The sequence below is a fragment of the Somniosus microcephalus genome, chromosome 30, assembly GCF_052327205.1.
Source record: "Somniosus microcephalus isolate GS21.2 chromosome 30, FLI_Smic_1.0, whole genome shotgun sequence".
Classification (NCBI taxonomy): Eukaryota; Metazoa; Chordata; class Chondrichthyes; order Squaliformes; family Somniosidae; genus Somniosus; species Somniosus microcephalus.
This window is the reverse complement of record NC_141016.1, coordinates 1,496,554-1,513,467: the sequence shown is the minus strand read 5'-3', so window position 1 is coordinate 1,513,467 and position 16,914 is coordinate 1,496,554. Positions and strand designations below refer to the sequence as shown.

At 49.4% G+C, this 16,914-nt stretch overlaps 1 protein-coding gene across 1 annotated transcript in view; it reads right to left on the bottom strand.

The window, feature by feature from the left end:
* Positions 1–16,914, bottom strand: part of LOC147097851 (calcium-activated potassium channel subunit alpha-1-like) — a 154,474-nt gene that overhangs the window by 8,906 nt on the left and 128,654 nt on the right. Inside the window, exons 22-26 of the mRNA XM_085970789.1 lie at positions 13,832–14,056; positions 10,721–10,922; positions 6,078–6,155; positions 5,301–5,431; positions 3,837–4,031 (exon numbers count right to left, since the gene is read on the bottom strand). Coding sequence (XP_085826915.1) covers positions 3,837–4,031; positions 5,301–5,431; positions 6,078–6,155; positions 10,721–10,922; positions 13,832–14,056 — 831 coding nt within the window. The remainder of the gene's footprint in view (positions 1–3,836; positions 4,032–5,300; positions 5,432–6,077; positions 6,156–10,720; positions 10,923–13,831; positions 14,057–16,914) is intronic.

Genomic DNA, 16,914 nt, shown 5'->3' with positions numbered 1-16,914 from the left:
GCCGAGACATGTTGAGGCATGCATAGGTACAACAGTGTGTAACAACAACAACAACAACAACAACAACAACAGTGGTTTACCACATGTTATACACCTCAATCAAGCAGCATCTCTGTTACCCGAGGGGATGAGCCTTGGCCGTCAGTCAAACTCCCATTTCTTTCCCATCGCCAACAATTTAATAACTAATAAGCAGCAGTGTCCGGGAGATCAATCATCAATTCCTGGAGACTCCAAGCCAGTCCAGGAGAGTTGGTAACTCCTCCGGTCACTCAGGAAGAGGAGTGGGCCTTTGGCGTAGCGGTAGCATCCCCGCCGCTGGGCCATGAAGGCATAGGGTTTCGAACCCCGCTCCAGACAGTCCCGGCAAGTGGAGTCGGAGCTCCAGCTCTAAATTCTAGGTTGACATCCAGTGGGATACTTGCGTCCGTGGGTGTGGGTGGCCCCCCCCCCCCTCATATGGGTTGTGGGAGCTCGTAAAACCCTCCTGTCATAGGACTAACCACCCTAATGGCTGGTACGAAGATGGTTACAGTCACGGAAGGAGCGTTAATTGCAGCCAGAAATCCTTCCACCACTTCATACAGTTCCCCAAAGGGAACAGTATGAAGACACATATGACGACGACTCAGGAAGAGCAATGTTAGCAGGGTTTCTTGAAGAAGATATTAAGACAACATGGGAGAGAATATTTTTATTCATTCTTGGGATGTGGGCATTGCCGGCAAGGCTGGAATTTATTACCCTTCCCACGTTCATAGAACCAGAGAAATTTACAGCACAGGAGGAGGCCATTCGGCCCATCGTGTCCGCGCCGGCCAACAAAGAGCTACCCAGCCGAATCCCACTCTCCAGCTCTTGGTCTGTGGCCCTGTAGGTTACGGCACTTCAAGCGCATATCCAAGTACTTTTTAAATGTGATGATGGTCTCTGCCTCTCCCACCCTTTCAGGCAGTGAGTTCCAGACCCCCACCACCCTCTGGGTGAAGAAATTTCTCCTCAAATCCCCTCTAAACCTCCTACCACTTACTTTAAATCTCTGCCCCCTGGTTATTGACCTCTCTGCTAAGGGAAATAGGTCCTTCCTATCCACTCTATCTAGGCCCCACATAATTTTATACACCTCAATTAAATCTCCCCTCAGCCTCCTCTGTTCCAAAGAAAACAACCCTCAGCCTATCCAATCTTTCCTCAGAGCTAAAATTCCCCAGCCCAGGCAACATCCTCGTAAATCTCCTCTGCACCCTCTCTAGTGCAATCACATCCTTCCTGTAATGTGGTGACCAGAACTGCACGCAGTATTCTAGCTGTGGCCTAACTAGTGTTTTATACAGTTCAAGCATAACCCCCCTGATCTTATATTCTATACCTCAGCTAATAAAGGCAAGTATCCCGTATGCCTTCTTAACCACCTTATCTACCTGTCCTGCTACCTTCAGGGATCTGTGGGCATGCACTCCAAGGTCCCTCTGATCCTCTGCACTTCTCAGTGTCCTACCATTTTTTTTATTTACTTATGGGATCTGGGCAACCGTTAGCCCTCCCCAAATGCATTACCTCACACTTCTCCAGATTGAATTCCATTTGTCTCTGTTCTGCCCACCTGACCAGTCCATTGATATCTTCCTGCAGTCTGCTGCTTTCTTCTTCATTATCAACCATACGGCCAATTTTTGTATCATCTGCAAACTTCTTAATCATACTTCCTACATTCAAGTCTAGATCATTGATATATACCACAAAAAGCAAGGGACCTAGTACTGAGCCCTGCGGAATCCCACTGGAAACAGCCTTCCAGTCACAAAAACACCCTTCGACCATTACCCTCTGCTTCCTGCCTCTGAGCCAATTTTGGATCCAACTTGCCACTTTGCCTTGGATCTCATGGGTTTTTACTTTCGTGACCAGTCTGCCATGCGGGATCTCATCAAAAGCCTTGCTAAAATCCATATAGACTACATCAAACGCACTACCTGCATCGACCCTCCTTGGTACCTCCTCAAAAAATTCAATCAAGTTAGTCAGACACGACCTTCCCTTAACAAATCCATGCTGACTGTCCCTGAATAATCCGTGTCTTTCTAAATGAGGATTTATCCTGTCCCTCAGAATTTTTTCCAATAATTTTCCCACCACCAAAGTTAGGCTGACTGGCCTGTAATTACTCGGTCTATCCCTTTCTCCCTTTTTAAACAACGGTACCACGTTAGCAGTCCTCCAGTTCTCTGGCACCACACCTGTAGCCAGAGAGGATTGGAAAATGATGGTCAGAGCCTCTGCTATTTCCTCTCTTAACAGTTTGGAATACATATCATCCAGGCCTGGGGATTTATCCACTTTCAAAGATGCTAAACCCCTTAATACTTCCTCTTTCACTATGTTTATTGCCCCGTTGCTATGTTGCCCCGAGAAGGTGGTGGTGGCCTTCTTCTTGAATCGATGCCGTCCATTCTTTCTAGTGGTTTGATACAACTGAGTGGCCACTTCAGAAGGCAGCCGAGAGTAAACCAGGTTGGTGTGGGTCTGGAGTCACATATAGGCCCAGACTAGGTAAGGACGGCAGATTTCCTTCCCTAAAGGACATTAGTGAACCAGTTGGGTTTTTACGACAATCCGACAGCTTCATGGTCACTTTTACTGAGAGCGGGTTTTTATTTCCAGATTTTTTTTAACTGAATTCAAAATGTTCAAACTGCCCTGGTGGGATTTGAACTCACGTTCCGGGGATTATTAGTCCAGGCCTCTGGGTTGCTAGTCCAGTAACATAACTCGTGTCATCATGGTATAAAGACAAAATTAAAAGCTCTTTATCTGAATGCATGCAGCATTCATAACAAGATAGATGAGTTGATAGCACAAATAGAAGTAAATGGGTATGATCTGATAGCCATTACAGAGACGTGGTTGCAAGGTGACCAAGGCTGGGAACTGAATATTCAGGGGTATTTGCCATTTTGGAAGGATAAGCAGAAAGGAAAAGGAGGTGGGGTAACTCTGTTAATAAAGGATGAGATCACTGCAGTGGTGAGAAATGAGATTGGCTCAGAAGATCAAGATGTAGAATCAGTTTGGGTGGAGATAAGAAATAATAAGGGAAAGAAGTCGCTGGTGGGAGTAGCCTATAGGCCCCCTAACAGTAGCTACACTGTAGGACAGAGTATAAATCAAGAAATAATGGAGGCTTGTAAGAAGGGTACTGCAATAATCATGGGCGATTTTAAATCTTCATATAGATTGGACAAATCAAATTGGCACAGGTAGCCTTAAGAACGAGCTCATAGAGTGTATTCGGGATGTTTTCTTAGAACAATACATTGTGGAACAAACCAGGGAACAGGCTATTTTAGATCTGGTATTGTGTAATGAGACAGGATTAATTAATGATCTCATAGTAAAGGATCCTCTAGGGAAGAGTGATCATAGCATGTTAGAATTTCAAATTCAGTTTGAGGGTGAGTAACTTGGGTGTCAAACTAGTGTCCTGAACTTAAATAAAGGCAATTACAAAGGTATGAAGACAGAGTTGGCTAAAGTGGACTGGGAAAATAGATTAAAGGGTAAGACGGTAGATAAGCAGTGGCAGACATTTAAGGAGATATTTCATAACTCTCAGCAAAGATATATTCCAGTGAGAAGGAAAGACTCTAAGAGAAGGATAAACCATCCGTGGCTAACTAAAGAAGTTAAGGATGGTATCAAATTGAAAGAAAAGGCATACAATGTTGCGAAGATTAGCGGAAGGCCTGAGGATTGGGAAATTTTTTAGAAATTTCCAAAGCCAGCAAGTGCCACCCCAGCCCCTCACCACAGAGCGCCAACGTGGGGAGACTGCCTACCGCAAACTCTACAAAGCGCTTGTCGCACAGGGTGATTCGCGCCAGCTTGCACCGGTTCCTCTGCTCCGCCTTGTCCTGGGCGAGGATGCTGCCCCTCAGGGCGTCCTCGTCGGCCAACTGTTCGTCAAGCTCCGGGGTCGCGCCCCCCGTAACCATGGTGCGGATTAGCAGCAGTATGTTGTCATTGAAGTAGGTCTGGAAAGGGAGAGCAAGAACATTCTTTAGATTGAGCGTGACACGATCGCCTGTGAAATTAGATTAAGGCACACTTACCCATGTCCTAACTCGCACCAACTCCCGTTCACCCATCACACCCACCACTCGCTGACCTACATTGGCTCCCGGTCCAGCAACACCTCGATTCTAAAATTCTCATCCTTGTTTTCAAATCCCTCCATGGTCCTCGCCCCTCCCTATCTCTGTAACCTCCTCCAGCTCCACAACCCCCCGAGATCTCTGCGCTCCTCCAATTCTGGCTTCTTGCACACTCCCGATTGTCATCACTCCACCATTGGCGGCCGTGTCTTCAGCTGCCTGGGCCCCAAGCTCTGGAATTTCCTCCCTAAACCTCTCCGTCTCTCTCCTCCTTTAAGACGCTCCTTAAAACCTGTCCTAATATCTCCTTATGTGGCTCGGTGTCAGATTTTGTTTGATAATCGCTCCTGTGAAGCACCTTGGCATGTTTTACTAGGTTAAAGGCGCTATGTAGATGCAAGTTGTTGTGTGTTGTAGATGACCAAGTTGACTCTTGATAACCAATTCCATTATTTTACCTGGTTTCAACAAAGCCTAATTGCCTGGATCTGCATTGCCACCTCTTTGAAAAGTATTTCCAATCTCCTAGGACTTTGCAGGAATTCAGCATCTCACAAATCTCATCCGTTGCCTCTCTTAGTACCTCAGGATAAATACCATCCATGCCTTGAGATTTGCTGCCCTAATCCCTCCAGGCCCATTTGGACCTTCATCCCATTGATGTAAAGTGACAAACACCATTAAGATTTTCTATTTGCTTTCTCACTAATGCAATGAGAGGTATCAGGGCCTTCAAATCCAGGACACATCTCTGAGGTTCTTGACATTAACCAACCTGATTTCACCTCAACCTCGTCACATCGGCAACTATTACATAAGAACATAAGAAATAGGAGCAGGAGTCGGCCAATTGGCCCCTTGAGCCTGCTCCGCCATTCAATGAGATCATGGCTGATCTTCTGCCTCAACTCCATTCACCGGCCCTATCGCCATATCCCTTGATGCCCTTACTAGTCAGAAATCTATCAACTTCTGTTTTGAATATACCCAATGACTGAGCCTCCACAGCCCTCTGGGGTAGAGAATTCCAAAGATTCACCACCCTCTGTGTGAAGAAATTTCTTCTCATCTCAGTCCTGAATGGCCTACCCTTTATCTACATTGACCTGCACTAAGATTCCAGTGTCTGTTTACTGTGGTTTAACTCACCGTACACATCAAAGAATTCAAAATATTGGACGCAAATACGCATCCACTGGCGTACGGCTGTGTGAGGTAAAGGTCCGTATCTGGGTCATCTCGGTCCTCCTGGTCCAAAAAATGGACATTCGAATCGTGAACTGGAATTAAAAAGGGAGCTGAGAGAGGGCCAAATGGAAGTGTCTGTAGACCCGACACAATTCTTTGAAGTAATAGGAGAGGAGAGATAAAGGAAGTGTAGTGGCTCTTGGAATGTCAGAAACACAGCAGCCAATTTGCGCACAGCAAGCTCCCACAAACAGCAATGAGATAAATGACCAGATAATCAGTTTTAGTGATGTTGGTTGAGGGATAAATATTGGCCAGAACACCGGGGAGAACTCCTCCGCTCTTCTTCAAAATAGTGTCGTGGGATCTTTTGCATCCACCTGAGAGAGCAGACGGGGCCTCGTGTGTAACACCTCATACATAAGATGGCACCTCCGACAGTGCAGCACTCCCTCAGTACTGCACTGGAGGGTCAGCCTAGATTTTGTGCTCAAGTCTCTGGAGCGGGACTTGAACCCACAAACTTCTGAGTACAGAGGTGAGCATGCTAGCCACTGAACCACGGCTAAGTCCACACATCCCACACCATTGTTTCACTAGCGGTTCGGTAGACTTGGGTTTTCGAAGCCTGGTCTCTGAAGCTGCAGATTATTGGAAAGTGAGCCCAGTCTGACTGGTGGTGAGGACACTAAGGAGGTTTAAACAGGTATAGGACTCTAAATAAACACATTCTCTTACCGAGTGCAGTGATGATGGGAATTCTGTAGTAGTGCTTGTTCTCTATGGAGGGAAAATCAGAATCTGTAAAGTTAGCTCCTATAAAACAAAGAGTCAGATGCAAGTCAACCATTTTGTGATAGGTGGCAATTAAACAGTTCCTCAGTATCCTTGAGTGTGAAGCATAGCCAGGTATCATCACCTGATCTCTACACTCACCAAGCAACAACTGGTGATTCCCTGCTCTTCTTCAAAATAGTGCCATGGGATCTTTTACATCCATCTGAGAGAGCAGACAGGGCCTCTTCATTCTGAAAGACAGCACCTCCAACAGTGTGGCGCTCCCTCAATACTGCCCCTACCGACAGTGTGGCACTCCCTCAGTACTGCCCCTCTGACAGTGCAGCACTCCCTCAGTACTGCCCCTCCAACAGTGAGCACTCCCTCAGTACTGCCCCTCTGACAGTGAGTGCTCCCTCAGTACTGCCCCTCCGACAATGCAGCACTCCCTCAGTACTGCCCCTCCGACAGTGCAGCACTCCCTCAGTACTGCCCCTCTGATAGTGCAGCGCTCCCTCAGTACTGCCCCTCCGACAGTGAGTGCTCCCTCAGTAATGTCCCTCTGACAGTGCAGCACTCCCTCAGTACTGCCCCTCCGACAGTGAGTGCTCCCTCAGTACTGCCCCTCCGACAGTGCAGCACTCCCTCAGTGCTGCCCCTCCAACAGTGCAGCACTCCCTCAGTAATGCCCCTCCAACAGTGTAGCGCTCCCTCAGTAATGCCCCTCCAACAGTGCAGCACTCCCTCAGTACTGCCCCTCCGACAGTGCAGCGCTCCCTCAGTACTGCCCCTCCGACAGTGCAGCACTCCCTCAGTACTGCACTGGAAGTGTCGGCCTAGATCTTTGTGCTTAAGTCTCTGGGACTTGAACTCACGACCCTCTAGGCTCAAAGGCGAGAGTGCTACCCACTGAGCCATGGCTGACGCCTCTCCACATCTGGTTTTAGTGTTTGTTCTACAATGAGCGAAGTGACATAGTTCGGAAGGGGGATCGAAGCCCTCGCAAAATCGCACAGTCGTAGTCCACAGCCCAGCGAGTGAGCGGGCACTGACCACTAAGCATTGCTGCCTAATTAATCGAGTTATCACTGCCTTATTTTCGAGCTGGCTCACTTCCAGCAAGTGTCAAGTTGTAGTGCACGTTAATTCATGTTCTGGTGCCTGTTATCCCGCTCTACCGCTCAGCTTTGTACAAGCGAAGCAGAGATAAGACAAGGCCCTAATTAAGACCGTAGCGTCTGATTTAAGGAAAAGAAAGCCAGCACGCATTCCAATTAGAGCCTGCACCCCCTGATCACCTGCGTCTAAAGGCCTGTCTAAATAGATTTGACCTGACGTCTGTGGGATTTGTATGTAATTGATAATAGGCTTCGTTTGCTCCTTGTAGTGACAGGCTCTCCCCCCCCTCCCCCCAACCCCCTCCCCACCCCACCCCAACCCCCACCCCCACCCCCACTCTCCCACCCTCCCACTCTCCCCCACCCCTCCCACTCTCCCCCACCCTCTCCCACCCTCCCACTCTCCCCCACCCCCCACTCTCCCCCACCCTCTCCCACCCTCCCACTCTCCCCCACCCCCCTCCCCACCCCCCTCCCCCCAACCCCCTCCCCACCCCCACTCTCCCACCCTCCCACTCTCCCCCACCCCCTCCCCACCCCTCCCACTCTCCCCCCCCACCCTCCCCTCTCCCCCCCACCCTGTCCACCCTCCTCAACCCCCTCCCCCACCCACCCACTCCCCCATTCTCCCCCTCTCTCCCTCTCCCACCCTCCACCACCCCCTCTCCCACCCTCCCCCACTCTGCCCCATCCCAACCTAAGAACATAAGAAATAGGAGCAGGAGTTGGCCATTCGGCCCCTCGAGCCTGCTCTGCCATTCAATGAGATCATGGCTGATCTTCTGCCTCAACTCCATTCACCGGCCCTATCGCCATATCCCTTGATGTCCTTACTAGTCAGAAATCTATCGACTTCTGTTTTGAATATACCCAATGACTGAGCCTCCACAACCCTCTGGGGTAGAGAATTCCAAAGATTCACCACCCTCTGAGTGAAGAAATTTCTTCTCATCTCAGTCCTGAATGGCCTACCCTTTATCTTGAGGCTGTGGCCCCTGGTTCAAGGGAAACATTCTCCCAGCATCCATCCTATCAAGCGCTGCAATAATTTTGTATGCTTCAATTAGATCCCCTCTCATTCTTCTGAATTCAAGAGAATACAGGCCTAGTTTACTCAATCTCTTCTCATACGACAGTCCCACCATCCCAGGAATCAATCTCGTGAACCTTCGTTGCACTCGCTCTATGGCAAGTATATCCTTCCTTAGGTAAGGAGACCAAAATTGTACACAGTACTCCAGGTGTGGTCCCACCAAGGCCCTATATAATTGGAGTAAGACTTCTTTACTCCTGTACTCAAATCCTCTTGTAATGAAGGCCAGCATACCATTTGCCTTCCTAATGGCTTGCTGCACCTGCACATTCACTTTCAGTGACTCATGTACAAGGACACCCAGGTCCCTTTGAGCATCTGCATTCCCCAATCTTTCACCATTTAGGAAATACTCTGCCTTTCTGTTTTTTCTACCAAAGTGGATAACTTCACATTTATCCACATTATATTCCATCTGCCATGTTCTCACCCACTCACTGAGACTGTCGAGATCCCCTTGAAGCCTCTTCACATCCTCTTCGCAACTGACACTGCCACCTAGCTTTGTATCATCAGCAAATTTGGAAATGTTACATTTAGTCCCCTCATCCAAATCATTGATATAGATTGTGAATAGCTGGGGCCCATGCACCGATCCTTGCAGTACCCCACTAGTCACAGCCTGCCATCCTGAAAAAGACCCGTTTATCCCTACTCTTTGTTTTCTGTCTGTTAACCAATTCTCAATCCATGCTAGTATATTACCCCCAATTCCATGTGCCCTAATTTTGTATACCAACCTCTTGTGTGGGACCTTATCGAAGGCCTTCTGAAAATCCAGATACACCACATCTACCAGTTCCCCTTTGTCTACTTCACTAGTTACATCCTCAAAGAACTCCAATAGGTTTGTCAAACAGGATTTCCCTTTCATAAATCCATGTTGACTCTGCCCAATCTTACTATTAGTTTCTAAGTGCCCAGTTATTGCATCCTTTATAATAGATTCCAGCATTTTCCCAACTACTGATGCGAAGCTAACAGGTCTGTACTTCCCCGTTTTCTCTCTCCCTCCTTTCTTAAATAGCGGGGTTACATTTGCTATCCTCCAATCTGCAGGAACCATTCCAGAATCTATAGAATTTTGAAAGATGACAACCAATGCGTCCACTATTCCAATGGCCACCTCTTTCAAAACCCTAGGATGTAGGTCATCCGGTCCTTGGGATTTATTGACTTTTAGTCCCATTAATTTTGCTAGTACTGTTTTTTTACTAATAATAATTTCTTTAAGTTCCTCATTCTCGCCACACCCTTGGTTTTCTCGTATTTGTGGGAGGTTTTTTGTGTCTTCCTCTGTGAAGACAGAAACAAAGTATTTATTTAATTTCTCTGCCATTTCCTCGTTCCCCATTATAAATTCTCCTGTCTGACTGTAAAGGACCTACATTTACCTTCGCCAGTCGTTTCCATTTCACATACCTATAGAAGCTTTTACAATCTGTTTTTATATTTTTCGCTAGTTTGTGCTCATATTCCATTTTCCCTTTATCAATTTCTTGGTCCCCCTTTGCTGATTTTTTAAAAAGATCCCAATCCTCAGGCTGACCGCTTTTTCTGGCAACTTTATAAGCTCCCTCCTTTCACTTAATACTAGCTTTAATTTCTTTTGTTAGCCATCACCTCCACCCTCCCCCTCCCTCAATTTCTCCTTATTTATTCTCTCAAAATTTTGAGCACCTCTATCAGATCTCCCTTTAACCTTCTCTGCTCTAAGTAGAACAACGCCAGCTTCTCCAGACCCTCCACGTGACTGAAGTCCCTGAGGTTTTGGGGCAGAATTGGTGTAATTTGGGCACGTGTGTGGGAAGGGAGGGGATTGATGGGGTGGGAATGGGGGCCAAATTTGGGGCAGACGTTTATCCATTGAGAAACTCGAATGGAGAAGGGGTTGACAGTATAGGTTATAGTCCTGTTGTCACTCAGTTACGAACCCCATCAGTAAACCTGGTCATTAGTGGACTGACACCTAAAATTAAATGACCGTGAAGCTGCTGGATTGTGGTAAAAAACCCAACTGGTTCACCAATGTCCTTCAGGGAAGGGAAGCTGCACAACCCCCACCCCACCCTGCACCAATAGGTGACTCTGGGCTGCAGTCGACGGTTGACTCTTAATGTCCTCTGAAGTGGCCACTCTTCTATCAGGGCAACTAGGAGAAGCCAACAGGTGAGGGCTTGCCAGCATTGCCCAGATCCCAAAGGGAATTTCCGCTAGTTGGGACGAGTCACCATTTATTGATAAAGTCCTTGACTAGTTCTCAGCCACATAACAGATGCAGGTCAGCCATGAACTAATTGAATGGCGGAAGAGGCTCGAGGGGCTGAATGGCCTCCTCCTGTTCCTGTGTTCTTATAAAAATCTCCAGCCTGTTGGGCAGTGAGCATCCGTACCGAGTGAAGACAGCGAGAAGAGCTCACTGTCTTCCTTAGAATCCTCGAAGAGCATTGCCTTGAGGTTGAGGGTGGCCAGGATACATTCCTTGTCCTGCAGGGTCTTCTCCTCCAAGTCGCTGCGATTCGATGAGATGATGACGGTCATGTCGCAGCTCCCGATGCTGACTGCTTTTAAGTCGGCGCGGCATAACGGCGAGCCCTGCACCAAACACCGAGAGGTAATTATACATCGTCCCTTATCGCTACACAGCTCTCAGCCGCTTCTCCAATACACTGACAGGGCTGTAGATTAGCAGCCAATGGCGCAGTAGAAAGACAGAAAGAAAGAATCAGAAAGAAAGAGAGGGAGAGAAAGAAAGAGAAAAGAATCAGAGAAAGAATCAGTGAAAGAAAGAACAACAGAAAAAGAGAAAAATGAAAGAGGAAAATAACTCGCATTTATATTCACGACCTCACGATACTTTACAACCAATGAAAAGCAAGACCTGTATTTCTACCGCACCTTTCACAACCTCAGGACGTCCCAAAGCGCTTCACAGGCAATCAAGAATTTTGTTTTGAAGTGTAGTCACTGCTGTACTGTCGGAAACACGGCCACCAATTTGTGCACAGCAAGCTCCCACAAACAGCAATGTGATAAGGACCAGATAATCTGTTTTAGTGATGTTGGTTGAGGGATAAATATTGAGCCGCAAGACACCGGGGAGAACTCTGAGCTGTGACTAACATCTTAGTCAGAAGGTCGTGGATTCAAAATCCAGGCTGACTCTCCCAGTGTAGTACTGAGGGAGTGCCGCACTGTCGGATGGAGAGTACTGAGGGAGCGCCGCACTGTTGGAGGGGCAGTACTGAGGGAGCGCCGCACTGTCGGAGGGGCAGTACTGAGGGAGCGCCACACTGTCAGAGGGGCAGTACTGAGGGAGCGCCACACTGTCGGAGGGGCAGTACTGAGGGAGCGCCGCACTGTCGGAGAGGCAGTACTGAGGGAGCACCGCACTGTCGGAGGGGCAGTACTGAGGGAGCACCGCACTGTCAGAGGGGCAGTACTGAGGGAGCACCGCACTGTCGGTGGGGCAGTACTGAGGGAGCGCCGCACTGTCGGAGGGGCAGTACTGAGGGAGCACCGCACTGTCAGAGGGGCAGTACTGAGGGAGCGCTGCACTGTCGGAGGGGCAGTACTGAGGGAGTGCCGCACTGTCGGAGGGGCAGTACTGAGGGAGTGCTGCACTGTTGGAGGGGCAGTACTGAGGGAGCGCCGCACTGTCAGAGGGGCAGTACTGAGGGAGCGCCACACTGTCAGAGGGGCAGTACTGAGGGAGCGCCGCACTGTCGGAGAGGCAGTACTGAGGGAGCACCGCACTGTCGGAGGGGCAGTACTGAGGGAGCACCGCACTGTCAGAGGGGCAGTACTGAGGGAGTGCTGCACTGTCGGAGGGGCAGTACTGAGGGAGCGCCGCACTGTCGGAGGGGCAGTACTGAGAGAGCACTGTACTGTCAGAGGGGCAGTACTGAGGGAGCACCGCACTGTCAGAGGGGCAGTACAGAGGGAGCACTGCACTGTCGGAGGGGCAGTACTGAGGGAGCGCCGCACTGTCGGAGGGGCAGTACTGAGGAAGCACCGCACTGTCAGAGGGGCAGTACAGAGGGAGCAATGCACTGTCGGAGGGGCAGTACTGAGGGAGCACTGTCGAAGGAGCAGTACTGAGGGAGCGCCGCACTGTCAGAGGGGCAGTACTGTCAGAGAGGCAGTACTGAGGGAGTGCTGCACTGTCAGAGTGTCAGGGCTGAGGGAGCGCTGCACCGTCGGTGGGGCAGCATGGAGGGAGCACTTCACTGTCGGAGGGGCAGTACTGTCAGAGAGGCAGTACTGAGGGAGCGCCGCACTGTTGGAGGAGCAGTACTGTGGGAGCGCAGTACTGTGGGAGCGCCGCACTGTCGGAGGGGCAGTACTGTCAGAGAGGCCATACTAAGGGAGTGCTGCACTGTCGGAGGGACAGTACTGAGGGAGTGCTGCACTGTCGGAGGGGCAGTACTGAGGGAGCACTTCACTGTCGGAGGGGCAGTACAGAGGGAGCACTGCACTGTAGGAGGTGCTATCTTTCGGATGAGACGTTATACCGAGGCCCCATCTGCCCTCTCAGCAGCGCCTATATTTCCTAAGGAGGCTGAAGGGATGTAACCTGTCACCCCTGATCCTCTCTAACTTTTACCGCTGACGAACTGTATCACAGCATGGTATGGCAGCTGTAGCTACTATGACCGGAAAGCCCTGCAGCGGGTAGTCAAAACTGCCCAACGCATTACCGGCACCCGGCTACCGACCATAGAGCACATATACCAGAAACGCTGTTTACGGAGGTCACGGACCATCATCAAAGGCCCTACCCACCCCAGCCACAGTCTGTTCACCCTCCTGCCATCTGGGAGACGCTACAGATGCATTCGCACCCGAACGACCAGATTTAGGAACAGCTTCTTTCCCAGGGCTGTCATCCTACTGAACTCCACAAATAAACTCTAAAGCCTGCACATCTGCCAATGCACTTTATTATGTTTATGTTTATGTTAATGTATTACAAGCCAAATGTATGTTGAATGTTTAAATGTCTTAATCTAAATGTACACTCTCGGGAGCCGCAAGCCTACATTTCGTTGTACTGCACTTGTGCACTAACAATGACAATAAAGTTGATTATTATTATTATTATTATTATGTAAAAGTCCCACAGCCACGATTGGATGACTCAAACAGATTATCTGGTGATTTATCACATTGCGGTTGTGGGAGCTTGCTGTGCGCAATTTCCTACCTGACAACAGTGAGTGCACTTCAAAAGCACTTCATTGGCTGTAAAGTGCTTTGGGATGATCTGAGGTTATACAAAGCGCTGTAGAATGCAACATCTTTCTTTACTGGAGTGTCAGCCTAGATGATGTGCTCAAGTGCAAGAGTGGAGCTTGAACTCATGACCTTCTGACCCGGAGACAAGGTTGCGGCCGACCGAGGGCTGCACTTGGCGCACCGTCAGCCCTCCCTGGGCTTGTGAGCAACTCTCCATGTTTATCAGCCTGCCGAAGATGAACTGCGTAGCGTGCTCTGGTACTGACCGGCAGAATGAAGACCTTGGGGAAGTTACTGATTGTCTCCCACTCCTGGGCGATGTACTTCAGCGACACCACGAACACAATGGACTTCAGCTCGTCATATGTGAAGCTGCTCGCCCGCAGGGGCATCACAAAGTTGCGCAGGCCAATCTCAGGGCACTGCTCCTCGCCAAAGATGCAGACGATCACGTGTTTAGAGAGGTGCAGTCGAGATGCCATCGCACGATTCTGGAGGACAGGAAACAGCGACAGCAGGCTACTTGAACGCTATGTTACTACGATGAGGGGACCATTAGGAAACAGGAGGAGGTCATTCAGCCCCTCGAATTCAGTCTTGAAAGTACCAATTGACCCCAGCATCCACATCCCACTTTTGGGGGAGAGAGTCCCAGATTTCCACTACCCTTTGTGTGAAGAAGTGCTTCCTGACATCACCCCTGAACGGCCTGGCTCTAATTTTAGGGTTATGCCCCCTTGAACTGGACTCCCCCCACCAGAGGAAATAGCTCTTCTCTATCTAATCTATCAAATGCCTTTATCATTTTAAACACCTCAATCAGATCACCCCTTAATCTTCTATACTCGACGGAATACAAGCCTCATCTATGCAACCTGTCCTCATAATATAGATACAGAGTAAAGCTCCCTCTACACTGTCCCATCAAACACTCCCAGGGCAGGTACAGCACAGGGTTAGATACAGAGTAAAGATCGCACTAAACTGTCCCATCAAACATTCCCAGGGCATATAAAGCACGGGTTAGATACAGAGTAAAGCTCCCTCTACACTGTCCCATCAAACACTCCCAGGGCAGGTACAGCACGGGTTAGATATAGAGTAAAGCTCCCTCTACACTGCCCCATCAAACACTCCCAGGGCAGGTACAGTATGGATTAGATACAGAGTAAAGCTCTCTCTACACTGTCCCGATAGCACTCCCAGGGCAGATACAAAACGGGTTAGATACAGAGTGAAGCTCCCTCTACACTCTCCCATCAAACACTCCCAGGGCAGGTACAGCACGGGTTAGATACAGAGTAAAGCTCCCTCTACACTGTCCCATCAAACACTCCCAGGGCAGGTACAGCACGGGGTTAGATACAGAGTAAAGCTCCCTCTACACTGTCCCATCAAACACTCCCAGGGCAGGTACAGCACGGGTTAGATACAGAGTAAAGCTCCCTCTACACTGTCCCATCAAACACTCCCAGGGCAGGTACAGCACGGGTTAGATACAAAGTAAAGCTCCCTCTACACTGTCCCATCAAACACTCCCAGGGCAGGTACAGCACGGGTTAGATACAGAGTAAAGCTCCCTCTACACTGTCCCATCAAACACTCCCAGGGCAGGTACAGCACGGGTTAGATACAGAGTAAAGCTCTCTCTACACTGTCCCGTCAATAACTCCCAGGGCAGGTACAGCACGGGTTAGATACAGAGTAAAGCTCCCTCTACACTGTCCCATCAAACACTCCCAGGGCAGGGACAGCACGGGTTAGATACAGAGTAAAGCTCTCTCTACACTGTCCCGTCAATAACTCCCAGGGCAGGTACAGCACGGGTTAGATACAGAGTAAAGCTCCCTCTACACTGTCCCCATCAAACACTCCCAGGGCAGGTACAGCACGGGTTAGATACAAAGTAAAGCTCCCTCTACACTGTCCCATCAAACACTCCCAGGGCAGGTACAGCACGGGTTAGATACAGAGTAAAGCTCCCTCTACACTGTCCCATCAAACACTGCCAGGGCAGGTACAGCACGGGTTAGATACAGAGTAAAGCTCCCTCTACACTGTCCCATCAAACACTCCCAGGGCAGGTACAGCACGGGTTAGATACAGAGTAAAGCTCCCTCTACACTGTCCCATCAAACACTCCCAGGGCAGGTACAGCACGGGTTAGATACAGAGTAAAGCTCCCTCTACACTGTCCCATCAAACACTCCCAGGGCAGGTACAGCACAGGTTAGATACAGAGTAAAGCTCCCTCTACACTGCCCCATCAAACACTCCCAGGGCAGGTACAGCGCGGGTTAGATACAGAGTAAAGCTCCCTCTACACTGTCCCATCAAACACTCCCAGGGCAGGTACAGCACGGGTTAGATACAGAGTAAAGCTCCCTCTACACTGTCCCATCAAACACTCCCAGGGCAGGTACAGCACGGGGTAGATACAGAGTAAAGCTCCCTCTACACTGTCCCATCAAACACTCCCAGGGCAGATACAGCACGGGTTAGATACAGAGTAAAGCTCCCTCTACACTGTCCCATCAAACACTCCCAGGGCAGGTACAGCACGGGTTAGATACAGAGTAAAGCTCCCTCTACACTGTCCCATCAAACACTCCCAGGGCAGGTACAGCACGGGGTAGATACAGAGTAAAGCTCCCTCTACACTGTCCCATCAAACACTCCCAGGGCAGGGACAGCACGGGTTAGATACAGAGTAAAGCTCCCTCTACACTGTCCCGATAACACATCCCACGCCAGCCTCTAATGGGCCGTCCCAATGCATACTGACATTTTCCATTACCCACAGCACCATCCTATGCCAATGTCCGACTAATTATCGGCCCCTCAGGAACAGATTATTGCTGGGAGCCTGCACAACTGGAAACTACGTTGAAATCTTGCCCAGACAGTTGCAGCTTTCCATTAAGGGCAAGCGGTCCAGTGGGGGTCTTCCCTGGGGGTCTTCTCGATCATAACTATGGTGGAGGAGCCTCAAATACCGCCCAGCATTTCAGCTGGACGTGTGGGAGAATCTCCGGTGGAAATATGCACCGCGATACCTCAGCTCTTCCGACCATAGAGAACATATACCAGAAACGCTGTTTACAGAGGTCACGGACCATCATCAAAGACCCTACCCACCCCAGCCACAGTCTGTTCGCCCTCCTGCCATCTGGGAGACGCTACAGATGCATTCGCACCCGAACGACCAGATTTAGGAACAGCTTCTTTCCCAGGGCTGTCATCCTACTGAACTCCACAAATAAACTCTAAAGCCTGCACATCTGCCAATGCACTTTATTATGTTTATGTTAATGTATTACAAGCCAAATGAATGTTGAATGTTTAAATG